The sequence below is a fragment of the Mixophyes fleayi genome, chromosome 11 (genome assembly GCF_038048845.1).
Source record: "Mixophyes fleayi isolate aMixFle1 chromosome 11, aMixFle1.hap1, whole genome shotgun sequence".
Lineage (NCBI taxonomy): Eukaryota > Metazoa > Chordata > Amphibia > Anura > Limnodynastidae > Mixophyes > Mixophyes fleayi.
In genome coordinates this window covers 12,234,088-12,254,750 of record NC_134412.1, presented here as the reverse complement: position 1 = coordinate 12,254,750, position 20,663 = coordinate 12,234,088, and the positions used below count along the sequence as shown (strand labels likewise).

At 38.8% G+C, this 20,663-nt stretch overlaps 2 protein-coding genes across 3 annotated transcripts in view; one reads left to right on the top strand and one right to left on the bottom strand.

Moving 5' to 3' along the window:
* Positions 1 to 20,663, top strand: part of LOC142107587 (chemerin-like receptor 1) — a 97,954-nt gene that overhangs the window by 71,418 nt on the left and 5,873 nt on the right. The window lies entirely within an intron of this gene.
* Positions 1,737 to 17,607, bottom strand: LOC142106813 (putative G-protein coupled receptor 33). 2 transcript variants are annotated; one of them, XM_075189838.1, is made up of 4 exons: positions 17,262 to 17,607; positions 13,312 to 13,584; positions 12,213 to 12,459; positions 1,737 to 4,686 (listed from the first exon to the last, which is right to left on the bottom strand). In XM_075189838.1, exon 4 carries the CDS (start codon positions 4,671 to 4,673, stop codon positions 3,666 to 3,668), a length of 1,008 nt encoding a protein of 335 aa, XP_075045939.1. In that variant the 5' UTR covers positions 4,674 to 4,686; positions 12,213 to 12,459; positions 13,312 to 13,584; positions 17,262 to 17,607; the 3' UTR covers positions 1,737 to 3,665. The 2 variants fall into 2 exon arrangements, with proteins under 2 accessions (XP_075045939.1, XP_075045940.1); XM_075189839.1 differs by lacking the exons at positions 13,312 to 13,584; positions 17,262 to 17,607 and having other exon boundaries at positions 12,213 to 13,228.

The window sequence follows — 20,663 nt, the reverse complement described above, 5'->3', positions numbered from 1 at the left end:
GCTCCTGGGATAAGTGGCCCCAAGTAATTTGTAAAGGCCCCCCAGTGTATCACCTCCACTCCCCCCATACATAGAAACATACCTGGTCCTCTTCACTGCAGCCTTCAGGCTCCGGGTGCCTTCTCTTCTTTCTTCTTGCCCTGCTGTCAGTGCGGGCACAGTGCACAGCGCCCTGGTCAGTGAGGTGGCCTCATGAGACTATTAGTCTCCTGAGACCTCTTCACTAAGCAGCACTCACTTGACAGCAGGGCAGCTAACAGCATCAGATTTGCTGTTAGCTGCGCCTGCCCAACTTAAACGAATGGCACCCGATCGCCGAAATTAAGTAAAAATCGTTGCTAGGGCCCTCTGGCTGCCCGAGGCCCCTGGGCTATAGCCCAGAAAGACCAATATATTAATCCGGCTCTGGTAATAATATACAGATATTGGGTTTGATTCAGAGTGGGGTGCAAAAAAGAGAGAAAATTACATGCAAAAAATGTTTTTCTTATTCCTCCCATATTTTATATGTGAATGCCATTATATATGCATGCAACAGCTATGAATCATCAATTAGACCAGCAGTAACAACTTCCGGACATGCATACAAACAAATATAAATCCTGTGCTAGAAGACACTGGGAAATCCTAATCTATGGCCGTAAGTGCCAAAGTCACATCTGCACGCATTCGTTTTCTCAGCACGCGCAGTTAGAAAAAACGCAAACAGGCGTACTTCTCAACCATTATATCCAACATACAGGTAAATGTGCAGTCAGAAAATAATTATCATAACGTGGTGACTCTTCATTTATGTTTTAATAAAACCTTAGGTAAATATATTCCAAAAATTGACATCTAGAAAGGCCAACTTTGAACCTGGGATTCTGTTCTTCCCAGAGAGGCACTGAGAATAAATGGAACATTTTCAAAACATTTTGAATAAATATTGTTACATATGTATGGTATGTGTATGTGTATATGTATATATATGTGTGTGTGTATATATATGTATATATATATATATGTATATATATGTGTGTATATATATGTATATATGTATATATGTATGTATATATATATATATATATATATATATATATATATATATATATATATATATTATATATCCCATGGTAGCAGGAGTTCTAGAAATAAAAAGACCAATGTAGTAAAAGTGTTACATAAACAAAGGGCAATTTTTAAAGGTAAATGGTGCAGAGAGGTCATTACTTAAATATGAGGGATGTAATAAAGTAATGGACAAATCAGGCTAGCAAAGGCAGAAACTGCAAAAAAGCAATCATAACCCCAAAAAGCTTGTCAAATATACAAATAGAAAAATTTTTTTTTTTTAAAATGATATAATTGGGCCTCTAAAATATGAACTTTGGGAAATTAACTGACAGAGTAAAAAAAAGCTGATGTAAACATGTTGTGCCATAATAACTCATGAACACCCTCAGAGGATATATTTCTATGTCAGGAGGAATTACATATACAGCTATATAAGTGTAAGATTGATAAAGTATCTGGATTAGAGAGTATCCTCCCTTGTGTGCTGAGGGAGCTATGTTCAGTTATTGATTAACCACTATTTCTTAGATTTATGAACTCCCAAATAATGGAATCAGTAGCAGAAGCCTAGCAGAATACAGATGCAGTAACAATATTTAATAAGGGAGCAAAATCAAGAATAATAAATTACAAACCAGTGAGCCTGTGTGACTGGCAAAAAAATGAAAGAATTCAAGAGATTACTTCCAGGATTTTATTGCTGAAAATAACTAATAGAGAGTACACATTACTATTTAAGGAGCCTACCATGTCAATATAATCTGATCATTTTGTAGGAGGGTGTAAACTGTATAATGGAACCTGGTAATGCAGGTTATGCGAATTATTTGTTTTTGCAAAAACATGTTATTCAGTTCCACATAATACATTGGTACATAACATAAAAGCACTGTGAATATGTATATAGGAATGCAATTTTCTGATGGATAGGAAGTGTAGGGATTTTGTAAATGAACCACAAATTGAACTAAATTTATTACTGGTGAACCTCAGGGATCGACACTGGGCCTTGTTCTTTTCATTGTTTTTTTTAAAATGCTATTATATAAGGTATACAAGGTAGACTATCCAGATTTACTGATGATATTAAGCTTTGTTTTATTAGCTCAGCACGGTGGCTCAGTGGTTAGCACTTCTGCCTCACAGCGCTGGGGTCATGAGTTCAATCCCCGACCCTCAACTAGGCCTTAATCAACATTATCTTGCATAGTCACAGCCTGGCTATTGTTTGCCCAGTGTACAGAACCACAGGAGATCCTGATAGTTCTGATAGCAATTGAATAACAAACTGTATTGAAAGCCAATAGGGTATGAGTTGTGTTTTGCTATAGTAATATTGTAGTAATTTAATCCTTTTATCCAAATACAAATATGGATAGTAAAACGTGTGTAATGAAGTGGTGGTTTACTCAGATAGCAGAAGGCTATGTCTGTGCCTATTAAAATGTGCGGACCAGAGTAGGGCGAGTCAGTGTGTGTGAGATCTGCTGATGAGACTGGAAGTTTGAGGCTTCATCTCCAAAGCTCACAAATCCAATTTGGAGTGCTGGATTGAAGAGGTCATACTCTGATCTGAGGAAGATCAACATCTGGAACAGCAGTGAACTAACTTTGCCTGGGATTTGGCTATCTTGTTACTATATTGGCACTTTACCATTGTGCTTCCTTCCTGGGGCTTTGCCTTGTCACTTGCTTGTCTATTGTTACCCATCTGGTAAATAGAACATTGTTAAAGACTGTTGCCATTCCTATACATTATTACTTAATAAAGCACCATTGTATCTTCATTTGTGGTTGGCATGAGTGATCTAAGAACCCTATATCCTCACGTGGTGTCAGGAAGATTTTTTACCCCCTGTGAGGTTAAAATGGCATATGCTCCTGGGGATTTGTTCTGCCTCTATTTGGATCAACACATCTAGGATTTATAACGGGTTGAACTTGGCGGACTTGTGTCTTTTTACAACATCAATAAGTATGTATAGAAGTATATTTTCCCCCCACAGTAGTTAATATAGCAAATCATGTATTTATCCATGTACTCTGTAATCTTGCACCATTTGGGTGAATGCAAACTTTTAGTTGACAACTTTGTATATTTTTAATAGCACAGTAAAGCAGTTTCACTCATGTTAGTTGCAAAAATATACATCCTCTACATACGCTGATATTTTCAAATTTGTAAAAAAAATTCTAATACTTTAATACATATTGTAAGTCCATAACATGTAGTATTATGTATTTGGTGCATTATGTTCATTCGTTCACTGTTCCAACTTTTTAATTAAACGACTTAATGCTGCGTGGTGAGTGCCGTCAACTTTTTGGGATATGATTGACTCACTTGAGCACTGTAATCTGAATTGCTCCTCTTCCCGGTTGCTTCTGAAAATCCATTCTATAGTCTTACTGGCAAGATGGAATTTAGATTTTTGTTTCAACATCTCTCCCTCCGTAGTGGTGCAATGACTTCCAGTGTTCCCCTTTACTCCAGAATTGATGCAAACATCCTTTGCCAACCTAGTATAGTATTATAAAAGATATATACTTTTCTATGAAATCATTGTCTTTAATAAAAAACATCTTTTCATTATGACTTTTTTGACGTTTCACTGAGTATCATTCATTTTAACAGATACTGAGTGTGGCTCTGAGCTGTCTTCTGTACTTTTGTTAAAGACTTCTTCAAAAATAGAAAGTGCAGACTTTTTGAATACCTTCTTAAAATTTTCCACAATAAAAAGGTACAATATTGGAGTAAAGCAGCTATTAAAGCAAACAGAACAAGTAGTAATTATCTTCAAAGCTTCTAGGACTGCCTCTTGGAATAGTCCTTTCTCTACACCCATTCCATACCATACATGGTAAGGTGTCCAGGAGATAAAGAAAGATACAATTGAAATAGATATTATCTTGTAAGGTTTACGGGATTTTGTTAACTTTTCTTTGTTTATCTTAAAGGCTATTGTGACGTAGCAAATACTGATAATAAAAAACGGGAGTAAGAAACCCACAAGGAAACGCAAGGAAAACAAGCACCATTTGACCTTGATTTGAAGTTTTGGATCCGTGTCCCATTTGCCCATAAGAGTGTAATCATTGATGCAAAGAGACATGTTGTTGTTTTGTTGAATGTGTCGAATGGCAAGATATGGGGAACTACACAGGAGTGCTAAACCCCCCAATAACAGACAGATGATAGAGGAACGGTGAGCATTCATATGTTTTCTATAAGAATGGGGATGAAAAACCAAGCAGTAACGGTCAATACTGATGGCTGTAAGACAAAATACAGTTCCATACATACCGAACGATATAAGAAAGTTTATAAGCTTACACATGAATAGACCAAATATCCAGTGAGGATACGACATAAAATAAACTGCCGAAAAAGGCATGGCGAAAATGGAAATAAGATAGGTGATGATTAAATGGAAGAACCAAGTGTTGTTGACATTTCTTTTCATCCTGAACCACAAGACCCAGAGATAGAGAGTGTTGATGACCAGTCCAAACAGGAATGTTATCATTAACAACAGACAACATATCAATTTTGATGTAGTTATTTCCATATAGTTCATTCCAATAGTTGTGGTGTTGGTGAGATTTACGGCCATTTTGTCCAAATACCTACAAAAAACAAATACATTTATAAAAGACTTAAAAGACACAAAGGGTAATTAAGAAACTCTGTGCATACATTGTTTTTCAGGGTACAACCCATTAACGACCTACTTTTTTGGGTCCACTAAAAAAAATGCAAATGGTGGAGAGAGAACAAAGATAAAACAATTTCCATTTTCGGTTGACCCTCTTCAAAAAATAAATAGTAATGTCCACTTTCGTCACTGGACCTTGTCTGTAAATTGAGGACAAATATGACTCATCTAACCAATTTATTTATTTTGTATTGTATTTTAAAGATTATATCCTCCTTTACAACATTTTTACATATACATGTAAGAAACAGATAAAAAATCAAATATAATGTTATTCCCAAAAACATATTTAGAATTTATAGTTTCAAAATCCAGAGCTGTCTTTGTTTACTGTAATTTGAAGTCCTCCAGCTAACACAATAATCTCAGTTGTCATCCTGTCTCTTCCAATCTTTACCATCTTATATTGTCATTCACTAAGACATCTTGATGACAATACATCAAAGATGGGGGGTGCTGGCAACTGTACGATGGGAACAGTTGCTTGCAAAATTCGTTAAGCAGTCCCAGCAATGGACGTACAACTATAGTCTAACTGTAATCATTATTTGGTTTTATTATACAAACTGAAACAAACCTGTTTTTCTTGGGTGCACAGAAAGTCCCATTATAAGTATAAACACCTCTAAGACCCTGTCTGGTGTCCTGGAGAATTCAAATCCTTTTGCAGGGCTAAAAGTACCATGCAACCTTCCACAAATGCATGGACCACCTCTGTAAATGCACCCTCTCTGTCCTTTTATATAATTTGAACAGTTTCATCCCACAAAATTAAATAGATCTACTTCAGGGGGATTCCTTGGATCCCTTTTGTGCCTAATTAGCAATAGACAGTCTAATTTGGGCCCACAAATCCATGGGTATACCTGTACAAACAGGTGCAATTGGACAAAGCTAGGCACATCTCAATACCACTCTGTTTTTGCTTGTATTAAGCATCACTGCCTATATCAGAGATCATGAAGCTGTTAAACATAATTCACTTGAAAATTATTTTTAGCCCGGTAGCATGGTTGTGATGAACACTTGTGACTTTTTGGTTTCTTCGATCTTGCTGAAAAAAGGAACCACAACCCAGAGTTACAGTATTTCTGCACTATATTATGGTACATCATATAGAAGTATTTTAGCAATTTGCAGAGAGGACTTACTAATGTAAATGGTGTTTGGAGAAGGTGTTTGATCGCATTAATACTCGGCTATTACTGTTTACATTTCACTTTCGCTTTACACTCTGGCACTTGCGCCTCCTTATCCTTGGAGAGGCAGGAGGGGAAGGGAATGGAATCCGTCATTAACTATTAGAACAAATGCTAACTGTTTTTGTGCTTATGACGTGGTTGGGTGTAAGCGTATCTGGTTGCAAGTACGCCTGACGTAACCCTGGCGTATACGCTAATGATGCAGAGCTGCACCAATCTAGCAATGTCTGACTCAGAATACGGGCATAAATATGCTCGTTTTATGTGCTGCTTATTGTTTGGACAGTTATGTGCTGAACTCAGCATCAGGCTCCTATCTAGTAAGTCAAATACAAATACATTAACATTATTTTAACCACACCTACTGTGATGTTTATTTAAGTAAAAAGGAGGCATTTATAAGATGGAAAATTTTCAGGTACGGTTGGTATAAAATATTTGCAAAATAATTTCAACCACATGTGGCATGTGATCTGTCAGTGATAGGTGCTCCCATACTGCCTAATCATGTGTTTGGGACTATGGGGGTTATCGCCCTTTTACAAGCACCAAAACGCGCCTTAGCTCTTGTTTCTTCGTATATGCACGCCTTGGCGGTAAAGCATGTACAGCCAACACGCCGGAGAAGCTCTGACAAGTTAAACAAGATGTTGTAACCAAAGACTCTCCTCAGCTGGGTCCTGTTCCACACAAATCCCCACATTGGAGTGTTGTTGGTCCATCATGTTTGGTCTAAATTTCCTCCTAAAGAATCTGCAATATATAGACAGATATGCGGTTCTCTATACTCAAAAAAACAAAAACAAAACCTACTGCCAGTCAGTACTATGTGACACGATCTTTTTGACCCACTTAGCACTTGTCCCATTGCAATCTGTCATTTGCAGCACTTAACCTAATGCATCAACTCCTGTTGTCTTATTGACTGTAAGCTTGAAAGTAGGACCTGCTTACCTCTTTGTCTGTTAGTTATTGCCAGGTCTTGTTATATTACTGTGTTTGCTCCCAATTGATGATAATGACGCTATACTACTAAATGTTAGTAAATACATAATAAACAATTTGTTTGCACTAAAGCAACAACCAGTATAGTGAATAGGACACACAATATTAAAATCATCAGCAACAAATGCCCTTTCCTTCTCTTCATCGGCCCACAAGGACCACTCAGTGGACCTTCAAGCCTTTCTCAATAGGTTACTTAGCCGAAATGTCAACATGCAATATCATTCATAATGGGCCTGAGTCATTAAGGAAAGTAAGGCAAAAAAAGGAGTAAATGTTCTCCGGGACAAACCATGTTACAATGCAAGGGGTGCAAATGAGGTTGTTATTTTGCACATAATTTAAATACTGGCTGTTTTTTTATCTAGCACACAAATACTTGATAGCTTTATTTTTCCACTGAAATGTGAAGTTGATCTAGGACATGCCCCACCCCAAATATAAATCTGTCCCCACTTTTTAAGTTTACCTCCCCCCTCCAATTCAACCTGGTTTTGCCCAGGTGCAAAGTTACTCCTTTTTTATTGCTTTGTTCTCCTTAATGACTCAGGTCCAGTATGTACATATACTGTACTCTACTGCTATAGACTACTGTAGTGTTGTATGTGGTGTATATAACCCTAAAAAATCTAAAAAGATTGCTAGTTTTTCGGCCTAAGGTGAGCTACCAGTTTAAAAGAATCTAATGGTGGTTTACCTCATTGCCTTCTTGTGGTTTCTGCCTTTACACGTTCAGGAAATGTCACTAACACACAGTTAGCAGTGTTGAGTAGAGTGGGAGGATGTGGTTTTCATTTGTCATTAATTATCAGCTATTTGCATGTTGTGAATGTACACAGTTGATTTCTTACTTTCCTATTTATGCACAATGCAACACTTTTATTGCGCTGTTTCTGTGAGCTTGGTATATAGACACAGCCAAACAATTTGTTTATATTCTCAGGTCGTGAGTTAGTGCTGATATAGAACACCCAGATCATTAATGGAAGGCTTTCTGAAAATTATTTTTATTAGTTTTAAGCATGACATACAAGAGTGAAACGGGAGATACAGAAAAGAAAAGGGATGGGGAATTTACACATAAACAAATGAGATACAATTAACTATCTCACAGTATTATTAATTCAAGAGGATAGCTCAGGTTTATGATAACCTAGAGAGAAGATAGACAAAGTATGTATCTCTAAAAACATACAGTAGAGGGGTCAAAAGAGAATGTAAAAAAGAGGAGGGTATATGATGTGGGAGTCACTATAGTAAATAATGTGGAGGGGGGACAGTGCTATTGTATTCAGTCCAATGGTTCCAGGTGCATGTGAACTTGTTGGGCAACTTATGAATAATAGTGGAGATGTAGTCCTTACGATAGACCTGCCAGGTCCTGGTAACAATTGCAAGTAGAGAAGGAGGTTTTGCATTTTTCCAACACAATGCAATCTAGCATTTTGTAGCACGTAAAATGTGCATTAACCTCTAAATGTGTTTAGAGATATTGGGAATGTTATAATATAATAGGAATAAGACAGAGGCAGGAAGGTGGGCCCCAGCTATGTTTTCAAGCAGGCAATGAACCTCATTCCATAGTGGGGGTTTTTTCAGGCAGTGCCACCACATGAGATAAAGGGCCTGATTCATCAAGGCATGTGTCTGCCAATTTTGAGCGTATCGTACGCAAAAATACTCAGAGCCGGGACATATGCCAGTAAGTGCAGCCATGCCCGCTCCATCTTCGTATGCAAAGGACACTTTCTACAGCCTAAGATCTCAGGGAGTGAACAGGTCAGGGAAGGGGTGTTTGGCTGTAGTCAATTTACAGTAAGGGCGTGCCAAAATCAAGCCCATGCAACCACGTCTGAATCATGCTCTGGGCATCAAAACGTTGTTTATCTCTTGCTCCAGTTACAGGGCTAATCTAAGTCCTGATCTTTAGTGATGACGGCTGACTGTGCATGCTATAACATGTGTTTGTAATCAGGAACAACTGTAAAAATGTGTTTTATGTGCCGTAGACTTTAAGAACATTCTATTAAATGTTTTTATGGGGAAAAGAGTGTTTTCAAAAAGACGCAAAGAGAAGTATTTAGAAAGCATGTAAAATGTACCAACTTTAATACTGATTTTAAAACAGAGACACTTTAGAGAGATTAAGTATAATCTCTTCCCAGATCTCAGGGTCAAGACGCCTGAGCCGAAGTTAATGATAAAAATAGGAATTGGAAATATTTAATCTTGATTGAATGTCGTCAAAGGATGGAAAGCATTGTAGCATGACATAGGATAAGAATATGATGTCATGGCAAATAGGGAACTCAAACATGGGGAAATTGGGGATTATTCCAAATTGGGGTCACTACATCAGGACTGATTAAGTGGAGGCTATGTCTATAAGAAAGGGCCCCTTCATGCCCATGACTGCCAATGTTTAATGCAAGTAGGGCCCTCCAACCCTGCTGAATGCCTTTTCTGCATCAAAGGTGCCCATCAAGGTTGGAAGTTTTTGTTAGCGATATATATGAGATCTATACCACATCTGATATTCTTAGATGCCTGTCTATCAGGGATACATCTTTGGAATACATTGGGCAGCACGTTGGCTTAGTGGTTAGCACCTCTGCCTCATTGCACTGGGGTAATGAGTTTGATTCCCAACCATGGCCTTATCTGTATGGAGTTTGTATGTTCTCCCTGTGTTTGCGTGGGTTTCCTCTGCGTACTCCGGTTTCCTCCCACACTCCAAAAATATTCTGGTAGGTTAATTGGCTGATATCAAAATGGCCCTAGTTTCTTTCTCTGTGTGTGTGTGTTAAGGAAATTAGACTGTAAGCTCCAATGGGGCAGAGACTGATATGTGTGTTCTCTGTACAGCGCTGCAGAATTAGTGGCGCTATATAAATAGCTGATGAGACACTGATTTTAGAGTAAGTATTTTAGGACTCGATCAGGAGCATGTGGGTCATTGGAACCTTACTATTTGGGAGGTAGTATCTAGCATCTGCCTGGGTTGTTTTGTTAACACAGCCTAGGGGGAGCAGAAAGAGTCTATGTGCTTATCAAACTGGTAGCCTCTACAATGGTGGCAATGTTGTGTTGTGGCCCACATCCCCATTAAGGCTCACAGTCCTAAACTCGTCATTGTAAATTAGTTTAAAAGTGTGGCACACATAGGAGTTGTGGTCTGTCATAGATCTTAGATTGATAACAAGATACTGCAGGAAATGAAACCAGTACATAGGATATCAAGCAGTTGCACTATGTGTTGCGACTTTGGGTAACAGGAGGGAACATAATGATCTGTCCTGCACAACAGAGACCCTATCAGATTGAGGAGAGTTAAAGGACACACCAGTATCTATATTAGACTTAAAATATCCACACACAGACTTAAAATAACTATAGGTACTATGCTATTTATTTTGTTCAAAAGAGCCACTTCAAACATAATTAAAATAATCTGAAGCCTTGTCTACTGGGAAACTTATTTGAATGGCAAATGTGTTATGAGGACAAGTTTGACATAATTAGAATAAAATAGTTTAAAACAATTTGAACTGCAGTGGCATTTATTTCTGGTGCTTATAAGACAAACAATAAGGGGGAGATGTTTATAAGAAAACAATGCGGTGCTGTTGCCATGAACTACATTCTGATCATTTGAATCACACCTGCTGAAATTTTTATTTCACCGTAAGTGTAACATATCCTGTGGTTTTTTAAAAAAAAGACACTTCTTAGACCTGCTAACCAGAGAGGAAGTATCTGGTGGTACAAGAATATAGTTTATTTAATCCGTAACCACACCTGCTGCTTCTTCAACTTTAATGCAAACAAATCGTTAATAAAAAGGGCAAATTTATGGCTCTATAAAGATAAAGAATATTACAATAATCTGTAACCACACGTTATATTTATTTCAATGAAAACCTAGGCGTTTATAAATTAATTTTCATGATCTAAAAGAAGAAAAAAATATGTATACATCCGCACATACATCCGCATATACATACACACATATTTTAAAAAAATATTTATTATTATCTTTTACATATATATATATATAATTTTTTTTATATTATTATTTTATTATTATTTATTATTATTATTATTATTATATCTTTGACATATATATATATATATATATATATCTGCAACCACATGTGTGGTACTTACAAATTAAATGAGGAGTGCAATGCCAAGGACAGTGTGGAGAAAGATAGGTGTAATTTCTAAATTTGTTCCACAAACTTAAACATGGTGTTTCGGATTACAGAAAAAAAAAAAAGTATCAAGAAAACCCGAACTTCTAAGAATTCCGGATTGTATGTTCCGTACCTGTATATGCATATTTGTAAAACTAAGCACTTGAAGAGGGTTTATGTGAATAATATGTAACTGAGGGTGTCTCTTCACATACCACTGTGAAAACTGCATAAATTAATAAATTGAAATTGGCCCGTCAAGATATTATCTTAATAAAAATTCAAACCAACATTGAAAAATGTATTCCACAAGCCAAATGTCTGACCTCAGGCTTTGATTGTGGTGGACAGTTACGTACAAATACTTGTTAGAACGCTGCAAATTTTCATTCTTCTCGGTGATGTCTACCTATAGAACTATATTACTGGTAGCCCCCAGACCCGATTGTCAGTACATCAGATCTCAAGCATAGGACCCCTAGCATTCTGACATTTGGGGAGAGGTTTTTATAATTAAAGCTCTGCTATGGATGGGCATTTCATGTAATAACAGTACAGTAGATTAATGTGTAAAACCAGAAAAGAATGTTAACAAAGCAATTAATGGGTTACAGTACTTAACTCATTACAAGTTACCGTTAGAGCTTTAGGATGCTTGAATAATGAACACTATGTAGCTAAATGTTTAAATGTATAGAAGAGCTGTGTAATTCACCGCATGGGGTTGTACAAAATGCTTATGGGGGTTGTGTTATTGTCTGGGGTCTGTAGATTATTCTGTAGCGTGGACTATGCCAGACGATGACAAAATTATGTTATGCAATAAAGTCTGTTGGTGCTCAATAGTTATAAAATGCTGCATCTAAAGCAGTATTTCGACTAATATTCTTATTATTGATATTATTATTATTGGTTTTATGTTGTAATTATATAAGAATAACAATATACAGTAAGATCTATTAATGCTCGATAAATAATGCTGCTATCATTGCTAGTAAGAAATGTAGTTTGCAGTTATATTCTTGAATACGTACCTGAAAAAAAAGAAATGTCTACAATCTTGAACATCCAGGTGGCAGTTGAGTAATTAATCAGCCTTATAGTAATCTGTATTGTTTTAGCTTTCTTCTAGGGTGAAATTGTACGTAACAGAAAGAAAGTAAATATAAAGAGCTTTGTCTTCTGCCCGCTAGAACATATGAGCTTGCTTTGCCTTTAAGTTTGGATACCTTCTGCTTTTTAATGTGCTCATTAGCAACTTTCACCACATCACTTTCAGATCTAAAATTAGCCAATAGAAAGGAAATAAGTATAAATGTATCATGCCAATTACTGTTTTTATTTTCACGGCTGTAAACACAGTTTATAGGCCTGTGTGATGAAATACAAACTTACTTGTATTTTCCAATATAGGCAAAGTTAATAGTGCTGGTTCCCAAAATCCCCATGTAGGAAAAAAAGGATAAGCTCAGGGGTAGTTTCTAGTAGGTAGGTCTTCCTACAGGTTACTTTTTCCTCTTGTCTAGCACATACTTGCCAACTCTTCGTGAATGTCAGGGAGACTCCCTGAACTAGGGGTGATCTCCCTCACTCCCTGAAGAGTCTGGCATTCTCCCTGATGCTGAGCCAGTACAAGACGTGGTTGGCTTCGCCATCTGTGGTATGATGACATAGTTCAGAAATTGTGTCCTTTGTCCATGTATTGATGCCTATGGAGGAGGCCATTTTTATGGAGACCAAGATTTAATCATACTGACCGGTAAGACAACATGACTTCAGTAATGGAGACAGAAATGTAAAAGACACTTCAGTCTCTAGAGATTCATTAGCTGCTTTTCTTTAACACATAGTTGCCTATTGACTCCCGCATTACTGGGAGACCTCCCAGGAGAGCAGGGCAACCTCCCAGTTCTCGCCCCTGCAATAGATGAGTGGCGGGGGCGGGGCTTAATGACGCAAATATCGTGTCATCTTAACACCCCCTGCTGTAATTGGCCAAAATTGTGACACTCGTTTAGGGGGCGGGACCAAAATGATCGGTGGGTCAAGTCCCGTCCCCGCCCGCCCACCTCCCCCGGGATCTCCCTGAAGCCAAGGAGGAAAAGTTGGCAAGTATGGTCTAGCAGTAGTCACCATCTATTCAGTGACAGGACAGAGGCTGATATTCAGAAGTGCAGGTCTAGTGTCTCTCTCCGTTCCATAGCTCTGCAGTTTCTTGTGGCTTACACCATGTTGTAGGAGGGGAGGAAGGTTCATTTGACTGAGGCAGAATTGCTAACTCTACACAGCAGAATGGAAATACAGGAGCAACACTATTCCACTATAGTGAAAATGAACAATACAACCTGTGTAATTACTGTCTTTGCTTCACATTGCTTGTGTGCTTGTGTATCATCCTGTGTGTATCTGTGTGTTAAAAGAATATAGGTGTCACAGGAAGAACAGTTATTAATCACTGAGGAAGTTTCGGCTTTGCAGAACAGCTGCTGTCTCGCAGGATAAACTGTGAAGAATTAGATATCGGGGGTAAATGTATCAAACTGCGATTTTTTTTTTTTTTGATTTTTTTTTTTTTTTTTTTTGGGCGATTTAAAATCTCCACAAATTGCAAGGGATAGCCGCGATTTCAAGTGCAAAATCGCCATATGTATTAACGAGCCTTTTTGACTTTCCTAAATCCAATCTCTGTCGATTTTTGTCAATTTTAAAACCCCTATCTCTCCGATGTTATAGTAAAACTTGAGGGATATTAAAGACCAAACTCGCCCGAGTTTGAATACAAACACATCACTGTTACACTGCAGGGCAATGTTAATATAACAGGAGGCACAATGGAAGTTTCAATAAACCATCTTTTTGTTATAGAGGGGCAAAAATTATTTTGAATTTTCTTACAGGGGACAATTTATTTTAAAAATAAATTAGTGTCTCAAAAATTACACTTATGATTTTGAAAAAAACCCATCTCCGGTGATTTTACATTAAATCGCTTGTTAATAAATCAGTGATTTTAAACTCGCTCGAGAAAATCACTGTTAATTTAAAATTGCAGCTCGATACATTTACCCCCAGGTGTTATGTCAAAATATTATATTCTTTCATGCTTAGCTCTGTCTTTTAATCTCCAGCTCCAATTTGTTTGCCGTCAGCAGAGTCTCACTTGTTACATTGCATGTATAGTATTGTAGATAGTATAGAATTATTTTACACATTGCTTTGCACAGAATTGTTGAGGATCCTTTGCCTGTCCAATCCATTTCAAAGTCTATTTTTTTATTGCCTAGAACACAGGAGACCAAGTGACTTGTCCAGGGCCACAAGAAATTGATACTGTGATTCTAAGGGCCCCCAACAGGTTTCTCAATGTTATTTTGTAGAATAAATGATTTTAATCACTGAGCTACATCTTCACTATTCCTACTTACAAATTAGTGCATAGTGTAATATTAATTATATTATGTCATATATTAATTCCTGTAAATATATAATTTAAGGTTTCTCATGTCATTGTTAATAATCTCACTTGATGTCATTGTTTCAGTGCACATTAAAAAAATTATGACTAGTTATAAGGCACCACAAATGATCCGTAGAGACAGCATAAAACAAAATAGTGCATAATGTTACGGGACAATACAATAAACACATTGCAGTACAATACAACTAGGAATAGTTATGTAGAGCAATAAGCAACGAGGGGTAACTTAAAATATTATAACTAGAAAAGGAAATGAGGAAAAGAGGGGGAATGAATCAGAACGAGCTGAACAGGTGTCCAGGAAAGTGGGATCAACTAACTGGATCAGAGTAAGGGATTGAGGTGTGAGGACAACGGAGAAGAGACCAAGGGCATAGAGTCCAGGAAGGAAGTGCGAAATATAGATGGAATGCATAGGAGAAGGTAACAAGAGTAGGAGGACAGGGAGCTTGAGGGCCCTTCTCCCAAGAGCACACAATCTAAAGGGGAGGAGGTAGACAAACTGGGTGACACGTAGGGATGAGTCAGCGTAAGGGAATTAGACATTACATTAGAATTGTTGAAACAGGAGTAGGGGACGGAAAGGGAAGGGTGAATGAGTTGGAGGTATACTGAAAAGGCATATGGCGAGGAGAGATATATGGACAAGGTTGTAGTTAAACAGTGGAATTGTGGGTTTAATGAACAGGTGGGTTTTAAGGAAGAGTTTAAAGCTTTGCAATCTAGGTGACGGTCTGATAGAACAAGGGAGATTGTTCCCGAGGTGGGACAGCACCGGAAAAATCTTGGATGCAGGAGTAAGACGTGGTTACAAGAGGGGAGGCGAGGCATCGGTCATTGGCCAAATGGAGAGGGCGAGAAGCAGTATATGTATAAAGATGAGGTTGAAGATGTAGGGAGCAGAGTAGATGGAGAGAGCTTTGTAGGTGAGAATGAGGAGATTGAAAAGAGTTCTGTAGAGGAAAAGAAACCAGCGTAAGGCTCGGCAGAGAGGGGAGGCAGTGGTGGCGCAGCAAGAGTGGAAGAGAAGTTTTGCCAAAGCATATAGATTTAGGAGGAGTGATACAGGTGTGGGGGGAGGCCAGTCAGAAGAAGGTTGCAATAATCAAGTTAACAAATGATCAGAAAGTGGAGGAGAGTTTTGGTGACATCATAGGATTGGAATGGTCTGTTGCGGAGATGAAAGCAACAGGATTGAGGCAGAGAATGGATGTGAAGGATGAAGGAGAGGGAACAGTAAAGGATGACACCCAGACATTGGACAGTTTTGGCCTTGCGTCTAAATAAAAAATTTAGCCCTTAATGTACACTAATAGGAATGTTATAAGTAACTTTAGATTTTCGTGACCCGTTTAACAGAATTTGGATTGCGGCTTTGTCCCTCTGTGGCCATGGGACTACTCTGTGACTTCTTATCATTTACAGTTGTACAGCATAAAATTAACATTCTATATATTATATATCTACATATATGATGTGATTGAATATGGCAGTTTAAGGGGAAAATGGGTTGCTGACTCTTGCATAGATATTGTTAAAAAGCATAATTTACATATAAAATGAAGATGGCAACAGTTTAATTGTTGTATTGTACAGTTTTAGCCTCTGAATGCTCCCTCTCCCATTAATACACATGAATATTTACACCTGCCCAGAAGATGGTGGGCTTCATGCTGACATATAATAGTCGAGTTTAGAGTCGAGTGATACGGCTCTAACACACTTAATAAACATATGTTTATTTATATGTCGTCTTTTCCGATCTGTTTAATTATGTGTTGTTGTGAGTAGGCAGCCAACTCTATTTAATGTGTTTATTTAGGTAATTACACAGTGAAAAAATTATGTCCAGATGCTGCTTCATAGTTATTTGTTTTCATGCTTCAAGACAAATATGTTAAATAGAGCACGGTGTTGATTGTTATAAGTAATTCAGTATCTGTATCTAATAAAAATATGTATGGGTGGTATTTATTTGCATTCCCAACAAATTACGTATTAACCATTCCAGTCTACTTCAAAGTATATCTTGATTTAGTCATTCCTACCGTTTATGTATCTCAGCTCCCAGCTACACAAGTGGAGGCTGAGAAAAAGTTACAGGCCAGGGGGGCAGCGGCATTTATCATAGATATGATTAACGGCAGGTTCTGTATGAAGCTATTATTCCCACGTTTTGCATTAAATAAAATAAAGGAAATACATTCCATCATTTTCAACAAAGTGGACCCTGGGCTACTGTCTCTCTCGTTCTCAGTAAGTAGAGATGCTCGGGCTCGGTTTTCTGAAAACCGAACCCACCCGAACTTAGGGGATCCGAGTAGGCTCGCGAGCCGGCTCGGTACTTTCGAGCGTCCTTGTATCTGAATCGAGGCAAAACATCATTGTTACATTGTTGGATCTCGCTGGTTTTGGATTCCGTAAGTACTTCCCTCCCCAGGAGATCCAGCGCCATTGCTCACACAGAAAAAGGGGTAGCAGTGTTCTTGTCACTCTCCAGTCTTCAGTGCCATTGCTCAGTGCCATTGTTCACACAGAAACAGGAGAAGCCCATACACAATGTACAACGCTAAGCAAAGTACATTGTCTATGGTCGCATACTTACATTTCCACCTTAACAGCAAGGAAAAGAGCGTCGCGGTCGGCAGTGACATCATCAAGACCGTTCGGATTATTCATAGGTCACGATCTCTTGCAGTCGCCGGTCACAGCAGTCGTCCTGGAGCCAGGTCGGGAAGGAGCCGTTCGGGTCACCACGTCGGGGTAAGTATTGTAGTGGTAGTCCACATCGATATGCTGACTACCACAGGCCTTAAGTGTGGGTCAGGAACTGATATAGATTCTATGTCATTATGAGAAAAAAGGTTAGTTGATTAAAACTTGATCATTTTTCCCAGAAAAAACTGCAGGTTGAAGACTCCTTTACACCTTGAAGTCATGACAGTAAATTAACGCCTATCTACAGATCATGTATCTAAATCATTCTTCTTTTATTTTTAAATTGAAGATTTCAGCCTTAGACATGCGCTTTCCTGAATAAAATGGAGCTGGGTATTGTAAAGGGCATTTGTCTACAGCAAAACCCTTTCTCTGTAACATCCCAGTATTTCTGAAAAATGATCTGCCACAAGGAGCAACCAGTGTCAGACTGGCCCAGCGGGCTACCGGTTAAACCATCTGGTAGGCCCGGCTACTGTATGGCCACACCCCCTTTTACCTGTGGGCGGAGCTTACCTGGAGGCTCCTCACGAGTCCTCGCTGCTCAATTGCGATTGTAGCTGCGATCATGTGACCCGCCCCCTCCCCGTCAGCTGATCTTCCAGCCGTATGAAGAAGGGAAAAGGAACAGAGCTTACCCTGCAGCAATATCAACATATAGGTAAGTTAAGTGTATTCTTTAACCATTTATCTATAATAAAATATATATATATATTGGTGTGTGTGAATTGGGGGCACTACTGGGTGGCATCACATTGGGGGCACTACTGGGTGGAATCACATTGGGGGCACTACTGGGTGGCATCACATTGTTTTGGGAGCACTACTATGTGGTATAGGGGGGCTGCCTATCTATACTAAACAATAGAGAGGGGGGCTGCACAGAAAACACTATAGGGAGGGGGTGATGGGACCTTTAATGCTGAGGTGGTTTTGGGTCTATAATTGAATGTGTGGGGAGGAGGGCTGGTTTTGGGTCTATAATTGAATGTGTGGGGAGGAGGGCTATCTATTAAATGTGAATATTAATTAATGCTAGGAATGGTCATGCGAAATGGATGCATTAAACGTAAATGCTATTAATTTATTGCTGAGGCTGTTTGGAGGGAGGGTAATATGTTTATTTATTAAATGGGAATACTAGTAATTTAATGTTGGGGTTGGTTGGAGGGAAATAGATCTATTTATCAAATGTGAGCACGATTACTTTAATGTTGAGGCTGGAGAGGCCTAATTATTAAATGTGGGTGCTGTTGATTTAATGGCATGGATGGTTGGCGTTTCTAAACGTACCCATTATTTTTTCCAAATAGGGCCCTCAACATTCCAGGATCCAGACAAGCAACTAAAGAAACCAGTAGCCACAGATGGTAAAAGTGACAACAGGTAGGACAGTCTGTCAAATGTTCTGAGTCTAGTGCAGGCTTGGCTAACTTGTGGTACTCCAGGTGTTGTGAAACTACAAGTTCCACCATACCCTTACAGCAATAAGCTGCTATATATTGGCAAAGCATTCTGGGGCTTGTAGTTTCACAACACCTGGAGTACCACAGGTTAGCCAAGACTGGTCTAGTGGGATAATCCTGCTTTTTGGTGACTGTTCTTCCCAATCTAAGGGGCAGGTCAAGACTGTGTATTCTTTATACATACACTGTATGCTTTATATACTACACTAAGGTGCTAGCTGTCCTTCATGGACTGACCACTCCCCCTCTAGTGTCAGGTCCTGCCTCTATGATGGCTGATCACACACCCTTTGGTGGGCCCCTAGTGTTGCAGTCCCCCGGTGGGCCCTTCATGCCCCAGTCCGACACTGGGAGCAACCCCTAGATATCATTTAATATCATTTAAATATCTTATACAGGGTGTTCGCAAAGTCACTGAGCACTTTTCATAAAGCAGTGAAAACAGTGGAGGATAGAAGCAGGGGAGAAGTTGCACGTGGCAGCCAATCAGCATTGAGGTAATATATCTAATTTGCGTATTATAAAATTATAAGGAGCAGCTGCTTCACTTCCCCACTGTCTTCACTGCTTTATGAAAAGACCCCCATATTTTGTTTCAGATTTTGATCCCAATATGGTTTTAACAACTGAAGAACTTGTATGGCTAAACCAACACGTATTTCAAAAAGGGGATAGATACACAGATGTGGTGCGACAGCCATTTGCTGAAAAATTCCCAGACACCCTCCACATGGCAATGCAGTTTGCAACATTATCGATAAGTTTCACGAAACAGGATCTGTGGTTGATGCCAAACACTGTGGACGGACAGCAAAGCTATCGGAGGAGAAACTGTTGGATATTTCTGACAGTACGCTGCAGAGTCCATCAAAATCATTACGAAAGTTAGCTCAGCAGCATAATATTGGTCTTGGAACTGCTCATAAGGCCGTGAGAGAGAATTTACGGCTCTTCCCATACAAAATAGCGAGCAACTGATAGAGGTGTTTAGAAAAAAAAATAACAAGCCTGTCTTCATGCCAACGGTGGTCATTTTCAACATTGCTTTCGTGTTTACATCATGTGTTCATAGGCAAACCGAGGGGGGGGGGGGGGTTCCTAGTGCCTGGAGACCCCCCTCCAAGTCTGGGGCACTGTATAATTGAGGTGGCTGTACCCTGCTCCCGCTTCACACAGCTCTGCTTGAAAAGGGAGAGCTGCGTGCACCTAACAGTAGTGCACGCAGCATTGCCCATGTATATTATGGGGTAGGGAGAGTTGGAGAGCAGCCAAGCACTGTCTAAAATTATAGTCACGCCCTCATGCATGCTGGCCATGCCCACTGGCGGCAGGGTGCGGAAACCCCCCACTACAAATCCTGTGTTTGCCCCTGGTGTTATACATTGTATATTAAAATATGTGTGTTGATTATACATAAGTGCACACTGACTTTCCGAACACCCTGTACTTCACAAAAAACTGTGGTGTTGCATGCAATACTTGGTGCAATTTTGTGCTTCGTCCATATTGTACAACGGGTGCTGTGATGCACCCACTTACTCCAATCAATAGGAGATACATTTTATATGGCATTTGTACTACAATTCTGCATTTTTCATAGCAGAGTTCTATTAAGTAATATGTTCAGCAATGCAAACATTGAGTTCTGATGTTTTAGCACTTCTGGTGACATCCATGACAAACTTTTAAACCACCACTAAACTTAAAATGCAAGTTAGACATCAACAAGTAACAAGTCACAAGTAAAGCGCTACAAAAGAAAATGGGTAAATTGCTCAATCACTTTATAACTGGAAAAGGCTGTACAAAAGGGGAGGGTCTCA